This window comes from Pseudopodoces humilis, chromosome 2, assembly GCF_049639895.1.
Source record: "Pseudopodoces humilis isolate 2021_Gansu_Grassland_sample_001 chromosome 2, ASM4963989v1, whole genome shotgun sequence".
Lineage (NCBI taxonomy): Eukaryota > Metazoa > Chordata > Aves > Passeriformes > Paridae > Pseudopodoces > Pseudopodoces humilis.
The window spans coordinates 225,592-245,531 of NC_142201.1; the positions used below are offsets into that span (position 1 = coordinate 225,592).

Sequence of the window (19,940 nt, forward strand, 5' to 3'; positions counted from 1 at the left end):
TCCTGTCTGACCCCTGCTCTGGGCACCACCTTCCTCGGCCTGGCCGCATTTACCCGGCACAAAACAGCATTTCTGGGCTGGAAACCAGGCAGGGCTGGGAGAAATCGCTGAGAACACTCGAGCCTTGGAAATGTGCAGGGAGTGTGTGCAGCTGGGAGTGCCCCAGAGGGCTGCAGCTCCCCTTGGAGCTACCCCAGAGCATCTCCAGAGGATAAAGCTGGGTGTGGTTGGGAGCCATGGGGTCGGATCTCCTTCCAGCCCACGTGGATTTGGGACAGGAGGAGATCACAGCCCTCCCCTGCAGGGTCCCAGCAGGTCTCTTGTCTAAGAGACAACAACCTGGACCTCTTTGAGACACTGGCAGAGCTGAGCAGAGCCCAGGCCCACGGCAGCAGGAGTTGCCCAAAGCAGATTCTCCCTCCCCTCGAGCAGCTTTGCCTTCTGAGTTGTTTGGGTTTTGTCCTGTATGGAGATCTCTGTCGCAGGAATCAGCTCCCAGTGCTCCTGCCTGGGTGGGCTAGAAAACATTTCTAAGCCCTGGTCAGTTGTGGGCTCTACCTTCAAATTTTGGAGACAAGATACTATATTTAGAGCAATTGGATTAAACACATCATATTTGAGTTAGAGAGGGAAAGTGCTTCTCTGTTTCGTGTAAGGACAAGGAATTAGTGATCAGCTGTGACAGATACTACATCATTAGGAACATTTTAAAATAAAAATGAGCCACAAAAGCTTCTGGAAACAGCTGCTCTGGTCTAAAAACTCCAGAAAATATTTGAAGTACTAAAAGCTCTGCAGCCTGGGGTTGGCTTGGCCCAGGCAGCCCTGGCCTTGCCCCATGGGCAGAGGAGGAGACAAAGTTCATCATGAGATCCTCCCATGGAGTCATGAGGAGCAGAAAGGACCCCCAAACACTGCCCCAGACCCCTGAAACCAGCACCCCACCCCAGCTGGACTCCATGGGCTCCTGAGCTCCTTCCCAGAGAGGGGTCAGGGTGAGGCAGCCCCAGCCCCAGCCCCGGTCAGTGTTTGGTGTCCAGAGCATTGCACAGCTCTGACTGAGCCGTCACGTCACTGAGTCCTCCAGGATAAGGATGGGAACCCAAATATATTTTTATAAATAAATGATTCACTATGATAATGATTAGACTAAGAGATCTTAATCAGCATTATTCTCTGCACAGCACAGGCAGCTACAACTGCCAGGATAATGCACTGCTTGAAATAAAAATGAAACAATTCTATTAAAGCCAGCAAACCTCATTACTGAGCAGAGATTGATGCCACTCACCCAGACCAAGGGCCATGGGCTGTGGCCCAGCCTTGAGAAGTGACCTTGAGGGGCATCCCTAGAAGGTACTGAGGCAAAGGGGCTTTAGAAGATGCCCAGATTAAAGAGCTGAGACTGGGCTTTGGTAGGATAAAGCTCCTGGGCTGGGAGTCCGGTGTGTCTGGGCTGTGCCAGCTCAGCAGTTTAGGGAAGTGGCAGCAGCTGGGGGTTCCTTTCTCAGGTACTTCACCTGCTCTGCCACACCTTCACCTCACTCAGGATGTTGAGCTTTGAGACTGAGGAGTCAGGCTGCTTTCTGCTTTATCCAGCCACAAAAGCAGCAGGATCCCCTCTCTGTCCCCAATCCAGCCAGGGCATCCAGCTCTCCCCACCCCCTGCATTTCCCTTCAAGAAGTTGGTGGAGTTCTGCTGAAGTTTCTGCCTCAAAGGAAGCAAAACCCCAAACAAGCACAGCAGCAAGTCTTTGCACAGGTTCTGCAGGTCTGGGAACCTTTACCCTGCTTTGAAGGGCTCTTGAGCCCAAAGCAGGTGTGGGAGGGCTGACCCAGCCCAGCTGGGCTGCAGCCAAGGGCAGGGAGGGTCCTGCCTGCAGCCCCTGGCCAGTCAAGGACAGTTCTGCTCCTCTGCCCCTTCCAGGGGCTCCAGGAGAGCTGGAGAGGGACTGGGGCCAAGGGCTGCAGGGCCAGGAGCCAGGGAATGGCTTCAGAGTAGGATTTGATGGGATCTTGGGCAGGAATTGTTCCCTGGCAGGGTGGGCAGGGGCTGGGATGGAATTGCCAGAGCAGCTGGGGCTGTCCCTGGATCCCTGGCAGTGCCCAAGGCCAGGCTGGACATTGGGAGCTCCTGGGACAGTGGGAGCTGTCCCTGCCATGGCAGGGGGCGTGGAAAGAGATGAGGTTTGACATCTCCTCCAATCCAAACCATTTGTAGTTTTACGATCTTTGCTCCCCCCAGGCCAATTCCCACATTTAGAGATCCCATAGCCGCCACCACCCCCAGGACACTCCCCCCTCCTCAGGAGTATTTCACATCAGTCCAACAAGGCTGATCCAGAACAAGACTTTATTATCCAAGCCACCCTTCAGGGAGTCCCAACTGACTCATGGAAAGACTCCACAAGTGCAAAGGTTTTAGGTATGCTTTATTGGCAGGTCCCAGCAGACAGGTGATTGCTTCTCCTAAAACCTGTGTGAAAATCACCAGGTTTACATTCCCTATTTATTCCTTAGAATGTTATATTTGTGTAGGATTGCACAATTAGTTTCATGCATTTTTATTTCTTGTCCCCTCCCATCCCCTCTGGGTAAGTCACCGGCTCCCTCTGGGCACGCACAGCTCGCTCTGGTGCTCACAGGGTGGATTTCAGAGCTGAGGGCTGGAAACTCCTCATCACATCGAACCTTTCACCTTTGTGCCTCAGGCCTGCTCTGTGGCCCTCTGGTCCCTGCTCAAACTGCAGGAGCAGCTCTGTGCAGCTCGGGGGTCTGAGGGCTCCCCGTATCTCGGCATTCTGCTTTCCCAGCCCTCTGTGTTTCTGTTGGTTCCTCTCCTTATCCAGAGAGGACGAGGAGCTTACATTCCTGCACGTTCTTGTGACCACAGCAAGGGATGATAAAAGGTTACAGACAGCGTGTGATTTCTGTTGTGCTTAACATATTCTAAAAAGCTATAAACATTTTCAGGTTAACTATATCCTTAACCAATTAAATTCTAAACCCTCTAAAGCGCTCGTCCCACAGCTGCCCAAAGGAGCAGCCACCAGAGCTCTGCCAGGCCGTGGGGTGGGAACAGATGTGCAGGCACCCCAGATCAGAGCAGAGACTGCACTGCTCTTCCCTCAGAGGCAAGAAAATCCCTGCTCTGGTCAGCGGCCCAAAGGTGGTGTCAAGGTCCAGCAACACAACTTATGCTGAGCGCTGGGACACACAGACAGAGTAACTTGTGCCGGCTCCTCTTGCAGGGCAGCTGGAGCAGCCCGGGCCATGTCCCTTCACAGAGGGGTCACAGGGACCCCCATGTGGGCACCCCGCAGCCCCCCGCTCCCTCGGGGAGCAGCAGGAGGGCCAGGGGCAGCAGGAGCAGCACAGACCTCGGCAGAGCACGCACGGCGCCGTCGCTCTCCGGAGCCACGCTCCCCCGCCGGCCGGGGGAGCATCTCTTTCTCCAAGCGAAGTGTTTGGCCACGGCCACGTTGGGGTTCCCCTGGGCAGGGTCGAACCACATCTGGATGCAGCGCCCGCTGCCCCGGCGCTCGCCGCTGTATTTGAAGGAGTTGGACCAGATCTTCTCACACAGGTCTTTGGGTCGGGGGAAGACCTCGCTGAAGGGTCTGCACATGGAGCCCCAGGGGCAGCGGTTCGTTCCTGGGCACAGAGCACCGGGGAGCAAAGCTCAGTCAGGGCACTGGGACAGCCCTTCCCTCCTGTCCTTCCCCTGGGGGGAACAGGTCACCTGCCCACGGCCCATGGCCACATCTGAGCTGGGCGCTGGGGGTTGTTGGCTGGCTGCATGGCACCAACCATGTCACACCCAGAGGAGTGACAGACCCCTGGGGTGCTGGCAGCGGTGACACTGCCAGAAAGCTGCCTGCGGGGAGAGGAGAGGTGCCCAGAGCACACCGACCTGTTGCCCAGTTCCAGCCCTTGTGCCAGTTCTCTTTGCAGGTGACGGCGTCCCTGCAGTCCTCCCACCACTCCTCGCAGTCCTCCCTGCAGAGGGGCACGTGGAGAATCCTCTCCCGACGCCAGCTGCTGTCAGCCTGCAGGACACAGGAACAGCGGCACACGTCATGCTGGGGAGCCTTGTGAGTCAAGGGAAAGATTTGGCACATCCCAAATCCCCCCAGCCCCTCCCGTGGGGGTGCACAGCTGATCCCAGAGGAGTTCCAGCCTCAGCAGAGATGTGTCTTGACACAAGGAGTTCTTCCATTAGTCAGAGGCCAGAAAAATCCTTGGAATCTCTCTACCTTGTGGGAAAAGTTGAGACACCCTAGATATTGATGGGAAATTGTTCCCTGGCAGGGTGGGCAGGCCCTGGCACAGCTGGGGCTGCCCCTGGATCCCTGGCAGTGCCCAAGGCCAGGCTGGACATTGGGAGCAGCCTGGGACAGTGGGAGGTGTCCCTGCCATGGCAGGGGTTGGATCAGGGCGAGTTTTAATTTCCCTTCCAAGCCAAACAGTTCCATGACTCCTGGGTCTGGTGCTACCTTCTCAATCCAGGGCCCCAGGTTGGGTGAGCACTCGTACAAGCACGTGTCCTGGATGAAGTGGCGCTTGCACTTGGGTGGCATCACCCCGCAGTGGTTCCAGTTGAAGTTGTAGAGGTAGGACTGGTCCTTGTGGGCCTCCGAGCTGGTGTTGGCTGTGCAGCAGGCGTTGTCCTTCCAGGGGGAGCACTGCAACAGGGGACAGGCTGCTGCAGCTGGGCAGGAGCAGCCCCAGGAGGGAGAGCCCACGGCAAGGAGCCTGCGGCACCCAGAGCGTTTTACCTTCCCCAGCAAACTCTCGGTCACTTTGGGCTTAGGAGTTGGGCACTGCAGCAAGGCAGGGCTGGAGGAGGAGCAGATCAGATCCTCAGCAGGAGTCAGTGCCAGCCCAAGGAACAGAAACAAAGCCCCCCTTCCTCCACCGAGGGGCTGGGGCAGAGCGAGAAGGCTCTCCCACCCTGAGAGGGAGCAGGTGAGGGTCTCTCCTCACATCCTTTCCCTTGCTGTGCTCTGGGGGTCCTGAGCTCCAGCAGGGGGTTAGAGAGGGGTGACACTGAGCTGACAAATCCCCACTGTCACTCACTGGCCACTTGCTGAAGGAAGGCAGCAAACAAACAGATCTCGCAGCCAGCGAGAGCGGCTTTATCCCTCTGGCAAGTGGTGGCCAAGCCCAGAGCAGCCCCGAGTGTGCGGGGAGGGGGCACAGGGCTGTCCCACCCTGGGACACCCAGGGCCACCAGCAGCTCCTACCTGGTCAAACAGCTTCCCCTCAGGGCCGGGCTCGCTTTTGTGGTGTTTGGCATCCATGCAGACGTTCAGCAGCGGGTCCTTCACTGGTGCCACGGCATCGGCAGCAGGCAGAGCCAGCAGTGCCAGCAGTGCCAGCAGTGCCAGCAGTGCCAGCCTCACTGCCTGCCCCACTGCCTGCCCCACTGCCTGCCCCACTGCCATCCCAGGAACGGGGCTGTGCAGACAGGGGACAGCACAGGAGGGGTGACACAGATATAGAGGGGACAGCACAGGAGGGGTGACACAGATATAGAGGGGACAGCACAGGAGGGGTGACACAGATATAGAGGGGACAGCACAGGAGGGGTGACACAGATATAGAGGGGACAGCACAGGGGAGGTGACACAGGTGTACAGAGAGGGGACAAAGCTGTGCAGAGAGGGGACAGAGCTGTGCAGAGAGGGGACAGAGCTGTGCAGAGAGGGGACAGCACAGGACAGGGAACAGAGCTGTGCAGAGAGGGAACAGAGCTGTGCAGAGAGGGGACAGAGCTGTGCAGAGGGGACAGCACAGGAGGGGTGACACAGATATAGAGGGGACAGCACAGGGGAGGGTTTGGCACAGGCAGCAGTGAGGGAGGTGCTGTGGAGGCCGGGCACTCCCGAGGACCTGGCAGCAGCTCATGGCACCAAGGACAGCCGTGCAGCCCCCCCGAGCCCGGCTGCAAGGTCAGCCACACGTTATCATCAGGACAGGGGCACAAACAGCCCTAGGAGAGCTCGGACTGCCCAGCGATTCATCAGCCCCGAGGAAGGGGGGATGCTCTGTGAGACCCACTCAGGTGAGGTCCTTTTGCCACCCCACTGCTCCACACAGAAGCTCCCAGCCCCGAGCCCTCTGTGCCAAGGCATGGGGAGTACAGGGATCTCTCACGAGGGTCCAGAGGGGCAGGGAAGGCACCAACACCAGCACCTTGTGTGGGCCAGGAGCTGCAGGAGGCCCGTGTCGACTTCAGGAGTGTGCTAAGACAGGAAAACATTTTCTGTATCTGTGTCTGAGACTTGGAAACCCTCTCCTGAGGTCTCCAGCAGAGACCTGAATCATCAAAGAATCACACAAGGGTTTGGGTTGGAAAGGAATCTTAAAGCCCATCTCATTCTGCCCCTGCCACGGGCAGGGTCACCTGCCCCTCTTCCAGGGCACTCCAGCCCTCCAGCCTGCTCTGATTTGAGCAACAAAAGACATTTCACACCATCGTGCCTTGGCCCCCTCTGCCTGCCTAGAGGTTGGGACCAATTTTATAGTCATTCTCTTAAACAAAAAAAAAAAAACCCCAAACCAACCAACAACAAGACTTAACCAAGAAAATTCCTTCCCATTCCTTGTTAACACAGTGTAAGGGTCTCAACCAGACACATTTTAAGAAGAATTTTGCAGAACACAGAAGCAAGACAAAGCATTTACAGCATTAAAATAGTACAAAACACCCCAGAAAAAGCAGCTACAGGCCTGAGGAGACAGGCACAGAAACCTGAGAAGTAGGAAGTAGCTAACTTGCATTAAAGCTACATTTTTATACCCCCAAATCACGGTCAACCTTTGCAGCTTGAAAAGGCTCTAAAGTCTCTCCACCACCTCACAAACACTCAGCCCTGCAGCTTCCTGGGGCAGCTTTCACAGGGAAGCTTCTGGCACAGGTGCTGCCACTGGGGAGGAACTTCCCCCTCTCTTTCAGGAGCTTTGACTCGTGCCAGTGTTGGTTAGCACAGGGTTTGGTGACACTTGCCTCATCCAGCCTCTTTCACAAGCAGCACCTCCTGCCTGGGAAACAATCCAGGCTTTCTTTGCCCAGGCAGGTTCTTGTCAGCCCTGGCCCTTCACTTGTTTCCTCCCCTCGCCCTGCACCAGGCAGAGGAGAGCTGGACCATTGCATGAGGCAGAAGAGCCCAAAAGACACCGAGCCAGGGCTCTGGGTATGGAATGAATGATGGAATAAATGCAAGAGGCAGCAAATGACACGCAGGCTGCTGCCTCAGGAGGAAGAATAACAGCTCCCAGCACAAAGCAGAACTGCAGGTGCACCCCTCATAACACCTGAGCACATCCATTGGTGCTGAAAGCTTCACCAGAGGCTGTGGAAAGCCCTTGCTCTCAGCATGGGGCAGAGTCTTCCTCCTGGAGCAGGTTTGGGGAATTTGCTCTTTTCTTCACCCACATCACTGCTGCTTCACTGATGAATCACTTGCCTGAGGAGCAAATCTTTCTAAATTTCATGTGTGTGCACTTCAGGCTCTGGGAGACCCTGCTCTGGTGATCACAGAGTCCCTGAGACCTCCCCACCTTGTCCCCAGCCCAGAGCCCTGAGTGCCACGTCCAGCCCTTCCTTGGGCACCTCCAGGGATGGGCACTGCAAAGCTCCCTGGGCAGCCCCTGCCAAGGCCTGAGCTCCCTTTCCATGGGCAAATTCCTGCTGCTGTCCACCCTGAGCCTCCCCTGGCCCAGCCTGAGGCCGTTCCCTCTCCTCCTGTCCCTGTTCCCTGGCAGCAGAGCCCGACCCCCCCGGCTGTCCCCTCCTGCCAGGAAGAAAAACAACCTTGTGCTTCTAACCCCTCATACTGGAGATGTCACTGAGCAGATCTTCCCCCACCCACTCCTGACACTTTGCCACCTCTGCTGCCTCCACAAGAAGAGTTTTGCCCCTCGAGGCACAGGGCTGTGGCGGTTTTGGATGCCCTGCACTGTCCTGGCCACGTTTCCTGCTCCTTGCCAGGGAATTTCTAATATCTGGTTTGTTTTTGGAACTGCTGATCACTGAACTGTGTTGTAACATTGTCAGAGCAGTGACAGCTTGTTCCTGAGAGATAATTGTCAGCCACCAGCCTGTCATCTTCCATCTGACGTGTTCTCCCCAGCGCATCACTGTGTGTTCATCTCAGCTGCTTTTTCTTTGAAATCTGTTGTTTTATTGTTCAGTGACTCAGTCGTACCACGTGTCACGTCCCACTCTTGTGTAGAAGGGAGCACCCAAAAGTCAGAGGTGCCCATGGTGACAAAAGAATGGCAAAAGCCAGAAGGGTCCAAAAACCAGAGCTCACCAAGTTTTATTGGCCAGCTCCACACGTGGCATGGCAATGGATGCATGTTTTCCCCTACATAGTAACGGTGGGAGAAATAAAAGAGTGAAATGAAAGAGGGAGGCAGAAGAGTGTGAAGGAGAGATTGGCTGGGAAAGGAGAACACCAGTCCTGCATTTGAGTCAATGCTCCAGCACTGACCCACACAGGGTGGTCCTGGGGCACTGCCTGGGCTTTGGGGGCACTTTGTGTTTCCTCACCCTGGCCTTGGGTTTCCTGCTCTTCATGTACACATGAGCACGTGCACTCTGCTCTTCTGGGCCTTTCTGGAAATGGGTTGAGGGGCTTTGGGGTCTTTTGTAGATCCCTCTCTACGGGATGTACCCTCAGTCAGCAGTTCATGCCCAGTGCATGACCCCACTCCTGCCCTGGGGCTGTCCTCCGTGTTGTTGGGTCACCACAGACTAGAACAGGGAAGTTGGCCCCAGAACGGTGCTGTCCCAAAACGGTGCTGCCCAGAAGGGCACTGCCCCTTCCCAGGCACATCCTGGTCTGAGCCTTGTTTAACTTTCTTGCTCCAGTGGGTATCAGGAATCTGAGGCACAGCCATGCCTTTCCTCCTTCCTGCCCAGGCTCCTGCACCAGGGTCCTCTGCAGATTTTCACAGCTGGTCCTGGAGCAGTTTAGCATCATCAGAGACTTGGCTGACTTGATGCTTACCCAGACAAAATCTGCTGAAGAGCAGAAATCATAGAATCAGTGGAGTGTTTGGTTGGGAGGGACATTGAAGCTCATCCAATTCCAACCCCATCATGGGCATGGACGCTATCCCAGGCTGCTCCCAGCCCTGTCCAGCCTGGCCTGGAACACTTCCAGGGATCCAGGGGCTGATCCATTTACCTGTGCTCCAGCCCTGTATTACATTTCCTGTGACCTCTGCCGCACAGACAGAGTGTTCAGGGTGTGCAGATCCCCCCATCTCTCCAAAAACCTTTCCAGGTTGTCCCATGTGAATGTCTAGACCTTGTCCTTGCAGGGGGAACTCGAGTGTGGGATGGTGCAGAGCACAGGGAATCTCTCCCTGTTGTCCTGCCTGCATCCCTGTACACCCCCCTTACCTAAACATGCTGTGTTTTTCCACACCAGACACTCATTCTTTGCTCTCTTTGTCACCTCCAAACCCTTTTTGTCCCTCTCTGAGCTTCTATTTCCTTAACTGAGCATTCCAGAGTTGTTTGTAGCCATGAAGTCTCCAGTGCCAGCCTGTGCCCACCTCTCACTGCCTTGTGCCCCTCTGTACCACGCCTGGTCCCCTCTCCTGGAGGCCCTGACATGCTGCTAAGGATTTCTCTGCACTCCCTCAGTGTGGTGAAGTCTTGAATCTCTCTCCCTCGGCAGAGAATTTTGCTGTTCTCTGCATCCAGTCGAAGGCACGTGTGCACCTCACGAGGAGGAGCACCAGAGCCGTGGCCATTGTCTGAAGGAAAGTTCCCTTCTCTGCCAAAGCTGGTAAAACGTGCAGGGCGAGTTCACAACCAGCAAAGCTGGCACAGCTCAGTCCCCTGAGGCCTTGCAGACCCAGTGCAAAGCCCATGGCCAGCAGTGGCCATTCTCTGGGCTTGGATGGGTGGGTTCAGTGGGTAGGACCTGTGTCACAGCTCTCAGCCGGGCTGGGGACAGAATGATGGAAAGGTGGAAGGGTTTGGGTTGGGAGGGACCTTAAAGCCCATCCAGTCCCACCCCTGCCATGGGGGACACCTCCCACTGGAAGAAAATGGAATCCCAGAAAAGAAAGAAAGAAAACATCACTTCAGTCTGTGTCAGAGGGAATCCCACCTGCCACGGGGAGGGCTGAGGATTTCCTGAGGATTTTGCTGATCGCAGTTCCCTGCGGGAGCTGGAAGTGGCTCCAGGGCTGTTTGAGGGGGCTGAGAGGGTGGGACTGCAGACAGACAGCTGGGCACTGTTCATCTTCCTGCAATGGAAACAGCTCCTGAACTGAGATGTGAGGGTGCTTAGAAAGTCAATCCCACAGAATTCAAACACTCAGCTGAGTCACAACAGCTCGTTGTTATCATTAACCATAATTAGCAGGAATAAACCAGTGCCTGAGGACAGACTGTGCTGTTGCTTTGGGCCTGAGCAGACCTGTCCCACAGATTGGGGTTAAATTTAATTATAATTGGTGCTTTTATTCCAGATGAGGACTGGCCAGAAAGGAGAGCTGGAAAAGGGCCTGGGTGGGCAGTGGTGACCCCAAGGTCACCAGGAGGCCTTGCAGGAAGGTGGCTGGTGGTGGTGTCTGGGGGAGCTCCCAGGCTGTGCAGGACTGCTTTTCCAGCTGTTCCATGATGCTGAGCCCGTGTCCAGGCACTGGGGTGGCTCTCCCAGTCCAGCAGACAGAGAGGGGCTGCAGATGCTGGATGGGCTGGATCCCCCTGCTTTAACCCAGTGTATTCCATCCACACTTTCTGCACCACTGAGGAGCAGGGCCTTGAGCACCTGCACCTCCCACACTTGTGCTGTGCTGATTGCAGTGATCAGCCCCTCCAAGATTCACAAATTTGTGAAAAATTCTTCTGCTGCTGCTGGTCCCATCATGATGAATCCAGTTGTGTACAGAGCAAAGATCAGGTCAGTCCTGGACCCCCAGAAAGCTGCAGGAAGCCAAATGTGACCCCCTCACGGCACGAGCTGGGCTGGAGCTGGGGTCTGCCGTGATGGCACGAGTGGGTGGTGGGGTCACACAGCTCTGAAATTATGCAATTAAGCATAATTAAGCAGAAATTATGTTAAAAACGTAAGGGCAAACTCTTCACCTGGTGCCAGCTGGAATAACTGCAACAAAATTCCACCTGAGAGTTGTGAACTCTTACGATGATCAGAGCCTCAGGCTGGGCCAGGGGAGGCTCAGGGTGGACAGCAGCAGGAATTTGCCCATGGAAAGGGAGCTCAGGCCTTGGCAGGGGCTGCCCAGGGAGCTTTGCAGTGCCCATCCCTGGAGGTGCCCAAGGAAGGGCTGGACGTGGCACTCAGGGCTCTGGGCTGGGGACAAGGTGGGCATCGGGCACAGCTGGGACTCCCTGGGCTGTGAGGGCTTTTCCAGCCTCAGGAATTCTATTCTATGAGTCTCTGATTCTGTGGTCTTCAAGGTCCCTTCCAATCCAAACCATTCCATGATTCCATGACTCTGTGTATGCTATTTTTATGGTCAGATGTGGCTTTGTGCATCACACCCCTAATGTGGTTCATTTGGAGAAATGCCCATACCCTGAGTGATGTCACCACATAAATATTTGAACCAAACATAATTTCCTCTATTGATTTCCCTCCCACAGAAAGGCCTAATGGAGAATGAGGCTGTGCCTGCTTTCTTTGCTAAAAAAAGAATGAATAAATACCTCAATAAAGTCTAGAATTCTGTAGCAGAGTGCTGGATATCCTCCTCTATTGTGCCAGGGATATCAGCAATTTCCATCAGTTAATTAGGGAGCAGAGCCCGCAGGGATCAGGCAGGGAGCAGGCTGGGGTTATCAGTGAGAACAGCTATTTTTGTGGGCACAAAGGAGAGTTAAAGATTAACCAGCAAAGCAAATGCAGCTCCCAGAGATTGGCAGCTTTAAGGGCCAGGTCTGTGGGTCTGCAGAGGAGCTGACAAGGGAGGGAGGCCCCACCTTGAGGTGGGATTCCTGCCTGATGGATCATCCCAGACAGAATGGCTGAGCTGTGAGACCCACCACGAGATGGGTTTGCCATGGGTCTACCTGGGGTTCCCAGGCACAAATGTAGAGACAGCAGAGAATCATGGAATCATGAAGTGCTTTGGGTGGCAAGTGACCCTAAGGATCATCTCCTTCCACCCCAGCCATGGCAGGGACACCTCCCACTGTCCCAGGAGCTCCCAATGTCCAGCCTGGCCTTGGGCACTGCCAGGGATCCAGGGGCAGCCCCAGCTGCTCTGGCAATTCCATCCCAGCCCCTGCCCACCCTGCCAGGGAACAATTCCTGCCCAAGATCCCAAGATCCAGCCCTGCCCTCTGCCACTGGCAGCCATTCCCTGGCTCCTGGCCCTGCAGGTTCTTGTAAATAGTTTCTCTCCATCTTGGAGGTCTTTTGCAACTTTAATGATTCTGTGATTCCTGGGCCAGGGAGGAGGTGATATTTATCCCCCTGGCCCTCCCCAAGGCAGGTGGATCCTGTGTCTGACAGGCTTCACTGAGGTTCCTCTGCAGAAGCCTTCAGGTGAAGTTCCTCTGCAGACACCGTGCAGGAGAGAACCCTCTCATGGGGACTCGACTTCTGGGTTGTCTCCCTGCTCCAGGAAAAGAAGGAATGTGACAAAAGGAAGAAGAACAGAAGAAACAACCTTTCCATGGAGGTCTTGGCATGGCACCAAGAGCCTGTGGGTACATCTGGCATGGGGCAACCTGTGTCTCTCTGTGGAGATGGTTCCTCTCCTTGGTGACCTGGGCAGCCCCCACTGCAGGCTGAGGCCACAGGGTGGTGGGGGCAGCAGGGACTGGAGCATCCTGCATCCACATCCACATCTGCATCCACATCTGCATCAGCATCTGCATCCCACCTCCTTCATCCCACACCCACATCTGCATCCACATCTGCATCAGCATCTGCATCCTGCATCCACATCCACATCTGCATCAGCATCTGCATCCTGCATCACATCCACATCTGCATCAGCATCTGCATCCTGCATCCACATCTGCATCAGTATCTGCATCCCACCCCCTTCATCCCACACCCACATCTACATCCATATCTGCACTGTCCTCACACTGCACCTGCCTCTTGCTTCCTGCCTCTGGATTCTGTATCTCATCCCATCTCCTGCCTCTACATCTCCCTCCCTCACCCTGCATCCACATTCCACATCTGCATCCCACATCCTGCATTCTACCTCCCTTGTGCCTCATCTCACACCCTGCATCCCCATCCCATCCCACGGATCCCATCCCACGGATCCCATCCCATCCCATCCCATCCCACGGATCCCATGGATCCCATCCCACGGATCCCATCCCGTCTCCGCCGTGCCCCGGCAGAGGGAAGCATCGAGCCGCGCTCCGCCGCCCGCGCTGGGGCAGGTCCCGGGCTCGGGGAGGGGATCCCGGCCCCGCTCCTTCCATCCCCGGGGGCAGGACCCGGCTCCGGCCCGCGCTGTCCCCGGGCTCCCAGTTACCCTGGGGGCTCCCAGTTACCCTCGGGGCTCCCCAGTTACTCTGAGAGCTCCCAGTTACCCTGAGAGCTCCCAGTTACCCTCGGGGCTCCCCAGTTACCCTGAGAGCTCCCAGTTACCCTGAGAGCTCCCAGTTACCCTGAGAGCTCCCCAGTTACTCTCGGGGCTCCCCAGTTACCCTGAGAGCTCCCCAGTTACCCTGAGAGCTCCCCAGTTACCCTGGGGGCTCCCAGTTACTCTGAGAGCTCCCCAGTTACTCTGAGAGCTCCCCAGTTACCCAGGGGCTCCTCATCCAGAGGCTGTTTTGGGATCCAAGGGCTCTCCTGGGGATTTGGGCCTGTGGAAGCCTTTGGTGCCCCCGGTGTGTCCCAAAGCTCCTTCCCACGGGACGGGGTCCCAGGACAGCTCTGAGGGGCGCACAGGGGTCTCCCCTCGGACCAGGCTGTGCCTGGATCTCCGGGGCAGAGATTGAGATGTGGCACTTGGGGACCTGGCACAGGCAGTGCAGGGGTGGAGTGAGATGGTTTAAGGTCCCTCCAGCCCAAACCCCTCGGTGATTCTGGGATTCCCAGTGTGAATGGGCCGAGGAGGCTGAGCTGCAGCCCCCCCTGGAAGCCCAATTAGTGCCCGCTAATTGTGGACCGGCAGCTGCTTCCAGCGGGCCTGAGCCAGGCAGGCTGCTGAGGGGGGAGCAGAGACAGGAGGACAGAACTTGTGCCATTTGAAAGAGAAGCCACCACTTGTGCTCAGTGGCCAAGCCCAACAGCCGCTGCTGCATTTGTCCCGTGGCAAAGGTGGGAGCTGCTTCTGTTGCCAGCTCCAGTTTGGGGAGCATTCCCGGTGGAGGGTGACCCTGCCAGGCCCGGAGCCCTCAGGTCCTCCTGCAACACCTCCCACACACAGGGCCGTGTGCGGGTGGCCAGCTTGGACTGCCTGGTCCCAGGTGGCCAGAGGGCCACCCCAGAGCTGTGCTGTCCCCACAGAGGGCTCACGTGGGCACGGCCAGTGCCAGCTGCTCCTCGCTCAGGCCCACACAGGGTCCCACGTGCGTCACTTCACTGTGGGGACCCTGCAGCCCCAGAGCAGAACAGATCCATGCCCACACCCGGGGCCGTTTGTCCACTCTCCAGCTCCAGGACTGGGCCGTTCCAGGTCTCCTCCCAGCCACCAGCCAGTCCAGCTGCTCCCTGGGCTCACCTGGGCCTGCACAGAGCCGCTGACTGGAGTGTGTGAGAAGTTTCTCCAGCCCTGGAGAAGCTCCCCAGCAGCCACCCCCCATCACACGCAGTGGGAGGAGGAGGAGAAAGCCATCCTCGGGCGGCAGCACCTGGCACAGCCGCTTAGAGCAGCACATCTCAGTCCAGTCTCCACCCTGAGAGACAGGAGCTGCCAGGCCATTTCCCATTTCCCATTTCCCATTTCTGGTGCCCTGAGCTGAGGCCGTGTGCCATCCCCTGCTCCCGAGCCCGTGTGTGGTGCCGGGGGCTGCAGGCCGAGCTGGGGAAGGGCCCATCCCGGGCAGGAGCAGGGCTGGGCTGGGCACTGACACAAATCACACACACATTCACCCTGACATGGCCCAGCTGGGCAGGAGCAGGGCTGGGCACTGACACAAATCACACACACATTCACCCTGACATGGCCCAGCTGGGCAGGAGCAGGGCTGGGCACTGACACAAATCACACACACATTCACCCTGACATGGCCCAGCTGGGCAGGAGCAGGGCTGGGCACTGACACAAATCACACACACATTCACCCTGACATGGCCCAGCTGGGCAGGAGGAGCAGGGCTGGCTGGGCACTGACACAAATCACACACACATTCACCCTGACATGGCCCAGCTGGGCAGGAGCAGGGCTGGGCACTGACACAAATCACACACACATTCACCCTGACATGGCCCAGCTGGGCAGGAGCAGGGCTGGGCACTGACACAAATCACACACACATTCACCCTGACATGGCCCAGCTGGGCAGGAGCAGGGCTGGGCACTGACACAAATCACACACACATTCACCCTGACATGGCCCAGCTGGGCAGGAGCAGGGCTGGGCACTGACACAAATCACACACACATTCACCCTGACATGGCCCAGCTGGGCAGGGAGAGGCTGCCCGGAGCTCCGGGGCTGGGATGGTGCGGGATCAGGGAATTTGGGGCAGGGTTTTTGGGGTTTTTGCTTCCCACGCCTGGCAAAGATGAGTGCAGAGTGCTGGGGAGCAGCTCCCCATGGCTCCAGCCTCGTGTCTGGGACATCTCTGGAGCTGAGCGGGGAAAACTGAGCCTTGCAGTGCAGGGGCAGCTCATCCCCAGCTCTGCTCTGCTCCTTCTGCCTCTCATCACACCAACATCCCAGCCTAGGCTTTACCTCCGAGGGTGGATAAATCTTGAATTAGCAGAGCTCACCACCAAACCCTGCCTGGCTGAAAAACCCACACCCAAGACTAGGGATGGGCTTGGGGCACCAAACCCCGGCCCCTCTGCTGGAAATCCCAGTCCCTGGTGGGAGCAGCAGGGTCTCACGGGAGGTGGGGGGTCCCAGGAGAACAAACCAGGTCTGTCCCAGGCACTCCTGCTTTTCTTCCCTCCCCCCTTTAATCCGTGCCTCAGTTTCCCTGCATGAAAAAAGTGCGTTTCCTGTTGTTTGTGTCAACAAAAAATTGGTTGGTCCTTTTGCATCCCCCAGAGGTGTGTGGTCCCCTGGGCATGAACCAGCACAGAGGTTGCCCCAGGAAGTTGCCACATTCCAAACAAAAAGGAAAAGGCGCTTCCTGGGGCAGCGCTGATGCTTTCAGACTCTCCCTCAGGGCCTGCTTGGAAGGGACTAGTGAAAAACACAGGCTCCTGGGGTCACAGGAGATCCTGGGTGAATTTTGTGCCTTTCAACCCATGGAGCTCAGTCTGGACAGCTTCTCACTTCCCAACACAATCCCTTTGTGCTGTGGGTCCCTAAAGCAGCCTGAGCCAAAAGCTCGCCAGTGCCAGTGGAAGAGGCTGGGCTGGGAGCACAGCTTGCCTGGAGCACACCTGGCTCAGCACCCACCTCCCTGGCCTGGGGCTGGGCTGGGCAGGAGGACACTACACCCCCACCCCACAACTGAATGAGGATAAAAGCCTGGCTAAGGCTGGACACTGGGGCTTGGAGCAGCCTGGGATGGTGGAAGGTGTCCCTGTCCATGGCAGGGGGTGGAAATGGGTGAGCTTTGAGGTCCCGTCCAACCCAAACCAGTCTGGGATTCCATGATTCTAAGATTCTGATTATAAAATTCTAAACATTTTAAGGCATTCTATTCATTCTGAGGAAGACTTTATCTTGCTGTGTTCCTTACTTTGTGCACAGCAAACATGCCCCTTCCTTGAAGGGGGTCTGCCCCTGCCATGAGCATTTCATGGCATTTCTGGAGAGCAGCCACTCTGCTTTGTGCCTCAGTTTCCCCACAGGGAGCTCTGCCTGCGGCCAGCACAGGGGGAGCAGTGGAGCCAGGGAGATTGGATCCCCTGGGAGCCGTTCTCTGGGAGGAGGACAAGGTGTGAAATTCCCTCTCTTATGGAAACAGGAAAGGTTTCAACAGCAGCTGGCACCTTCCACACAGCCTTCCCCCAAGGCTTGCAGCAGGGCAGCAGAAGGGAGGATGGAGAAGAGGGGCCGGATCCCACCATCCCTTTGGGAATGTCGATCTCCTGAGCCTGCCGTGGGCTCTGCCCCTCAGGCAGAGGAGGGTCCTGAGCCCCTCGCTGACACAGGGGTGAGCAGCCCGTGCTGGGGACTCCAGAGCTGCCCTCCTGGTCCTGCTAAGAAAAATAAATAATCAAATTTAAAAGCTGTCTGTTTTCCCCTGGCTGCCACTCTGGCTCAGCAGAAATGTTTTCTGCTGTGTCAGAGTCTGACTCAGCAGAAAGGGGACACTGCCCTGGGGCCAGGGGCTGCCTTATCACTGCCCACAAGGCTCTTGTTTGTGCCACCCCAGTTATCAGCCTCTGACCACAGCCAGGCTGGGGCCGGCACCGTGACTCAGCACCCTGAGCCTGTGCAAACTCATCCCATCAGCTTGTGATGGGAGAGCCCATAAACATCCCATAAACATCCCATAAACATCCCATAAACATCCCATAAACTGCAGAGAACGGGCTCGAGTCTTGGGCATGGGACCCTCACCTTGATCCTATCCCTGACCCTGGTCCTGACCCTGGTCCTGGTCCTGGTCTCAGAGCTCCCTTTCTGCCTGGGTGTGTGAAGAGGAGCCTCAAACAAAAGCATCCCCTGGGCTGGGCTGTGCCAGGTCTGTGGGATGTGTCCTGACCCCGTCCCAGCTCAGCTGCTGTTTGGGACTCCCTGGCTGTGCCCGATGCTCGGTGCTGAGCAGGATGAGTGACGCACTTGGGGCCAGTCCCTGACTCACTCACGAGCCCTGGGAGCCCTGAGGTGCTGGGATGAGCCCCTTGGTCTCTGTCTGGGCACTGGGAGAGGCTCTGCCCGAGGATCAGGTTCAGTGCCTCACTTGGGGCAGCCCCCAAACAACCACTCAGCCTCTGTCAGGGATTTCCCCAGGTCCCACCCCATTTCAGAGCCACTTTTGCTACTTGAATAAGAGGCCAGTGGCAGACTGGGGGTGAGATCTGGAGTGAGGTCAGATCTGGAGTCGGGTCAGGTCTGCCCTCCCAAAACCATTCCCAATACGGGAACAGTTCTGGCTCCATCCATTGCCAGACTTAAAGGCTGTTAAGGCAGAACAAGACCCACGAAACACTTTCCTGACCCAGCTGGTCCCATGCCATGAGCAGGAGGAGAAAAGTCCTTGCCTGACTTGGTGCCCCGGAGCCATCCTCGCACACAAGAAACCTTTTGCTAGCAAGAGCCCCAGGATGTGAGGTCTGGGACAGCTCTCGTGGTTCCCAGGCAATGCTGGGACTGTTTGAGGAGGTCTGTGATGAAGGGAACCCTCTCCAAAGCAGCGAGAGGCAGAGCCAGCTCAGCCTGTGGCAGGTGAAGTGCTGGGAGAGCTGGTGAGATGCCCTGGAGCTCCCCTGGGCCTGGGACAGAGGATGCTGGAGCCTCGCTGAGGGAGAGCAAGGCCTGTGCTCTGAGGAGTCTGGGGTTTACCTGCTGAGGGTTAGGGTTAGCATCGCTCAGACGCTTTTCCTGCAGCACCACTTGGCTCAGCCTGGCCACAGAACCCTGGGCTCGTCAGTGCCACGGGGGAGGGAAGCTGTGGGGAGGGGGAGAGCAGCCCCAAGGCTACAGCAGCAGAGGGAACGGCTCGCTGAGCAGAGTCCTCTCCCATCCTCCTGCTCCCTGTGTCGGTACTCGCTTTGTGAATCCTGCCTGTGGGCACCAGGCAGGGATGGAGGAGACCCTGAACCCTGTCCTGAAACAGCTCTCACCTGCCCTGAGAGAAAAACATGATAGAAAAACTCAGTGTACCCCATGGACAGGAGAAGAGAAGGGTCCAGGGCCTGAAGGGGCTCCAGGAGAGCTGGAGAGGGACTGGGGCCAAGGGCTGCAGGGCCAGGAGCCAGGGAATGGCTTCAGAGTAGGATTTGATGGGATCTTGGGCAGGAATTGTTCCCTGGCAGGGTGGGCAGGGGCTGGGATGGAATTGCCAGAGCAGCTGGGGCTGCCCCTGGATCCCTGGCAGTGCCCAAGGCCAGGCTGGACATTGGGAGCTCCTGGGACAGTGGGAGGTGTCCCTGCCATGGCAGGGCTGGGATGGGGGAGTTTTAAGGTCTCTTCCCACCCAAAGCACCCTGATTCCACAGCAGAACCGCACCTGGTGTGACTGATGTGGATGGAGATGTGTCCATCCGTCTGTCCCAGCGCCGGCAGCTGCTGCTGCCCGGCTCGGCCTGGTTCCCTCAGAGCCCCGGACACCGAGCAGCCCCGGGCCGGTTCTCTCGGAGCCCGGACACCGAACAGCCCCGGGCCGGTTCTCTCGGAGCCCGGACACCGAACAGCCCCGGGCCGGTTCTCTCGGAGCCCCGGACACCGAACAGCCCCGGGCCGGTTATCGGGGCTGCAGGCCCGGCTGTGGGGAGGGCTCGGGAGGGGCTGCGGCGCTGCCCGGGGCCGATAGCGGCGGCCGGGAACGGCGGGCGGGGTCCGGGGAGAGCCCGGTGTGTGCGGGGCAGCCGAGCCACGGGCTGGGAAACACAGCTGGAACACCGCTGGGCACAGCTGGAACACACAGCTGGAACACAGCTGGAACACACAGCTGGGCACAGCTGGAACACACAGCTGGAACACACAGCTGGAGCACACAGCTGGAACACACAGCTGGAACACACAGCTGGAACACACAGCTGGAGCACACAGCTGGAACACACAGCTGGAACACACAGCTGGAACGCACAGCTGGAACACACAGCTGGGCACAGCTGGAACACACAGCTGGAACACACAGCTGGAACACACAGCTGGGCACAGCTGGAGCACACAGCTGGA

At 57.3% G+C, this 19,940-nt stretch overlaps 1 protein-coding gene and 1 long non-coding RNA gene across 2 annotated transcripts; both read right to left on the reverse strand.

Annotated features, from left to right (window-relative positions):
• Positions 1-2,334: 2,334 nt before the first annotated feature.
• Positions 2,335-5,629, reverse strand: LOC102112562 (folate receptor gamma-like). Its single transcript, XM_005526642.2, has 4 exons — positions 5,247-5,629; positions 4,497-4,685; positions 3,914-4,049; positions 2,335-3,654 (listed from the first exon to the last, which is right to left on the reverse strand). Exons 1-4 carry the CDS (start codon positions 5,445-5,447, stop codon positions 3,293-3,295), a joined length of 888 nt encoding a protein of 295 aa, XP_005526699.2. The 5' UTR covers positions 5,448-5,629; the 3' UTR covers positions 2,335-3,292.
• Positions 5,630-12,402: 6,773 nt separating this feature from the next.
• LOC148184753 (uncharacterized) lies at positions 12,403-19,506 on the reverse strand. The gene is made up of 2 exons (XR_015771789.1): positions 19,270-19,506; positions 12,403-12,612 (listed from the first exon to the last, which is right to left on the reverse strand). It is a non-coding gene; the product is annotated as an uncharacterized LOC148184753 (long non-coding RNA).
• Positions 19,507-19,940: the final 434 nt, after the last annotated feature.

Bases quoted from the DNA above. Each gene is read 5' to 3' on its own strand.
- LOC102112562 (XM_005526642.2), bottom strand. From the start codon at position 5,447: ATGGCAGTGGGGCAGGCAGTGGGGCAGGCAGTGGGGCAGGCAGTGAGG. The intron at 4,686-5,246 runs GTAGGAGCTGCT...CCCCTGTTGCAG, and splicing joins AGGGGAAGCTGTTTGACCAG to TGCTCCCCCTGGAAGGACAA. The intron at 4,050-4,496 runs GTAGCACCAGAC...TGTGTCCTGCAG, and splicing joins TGGGGCCCTGGATTGAGAAG to GCTGACAGCAGCTGGCGTCG.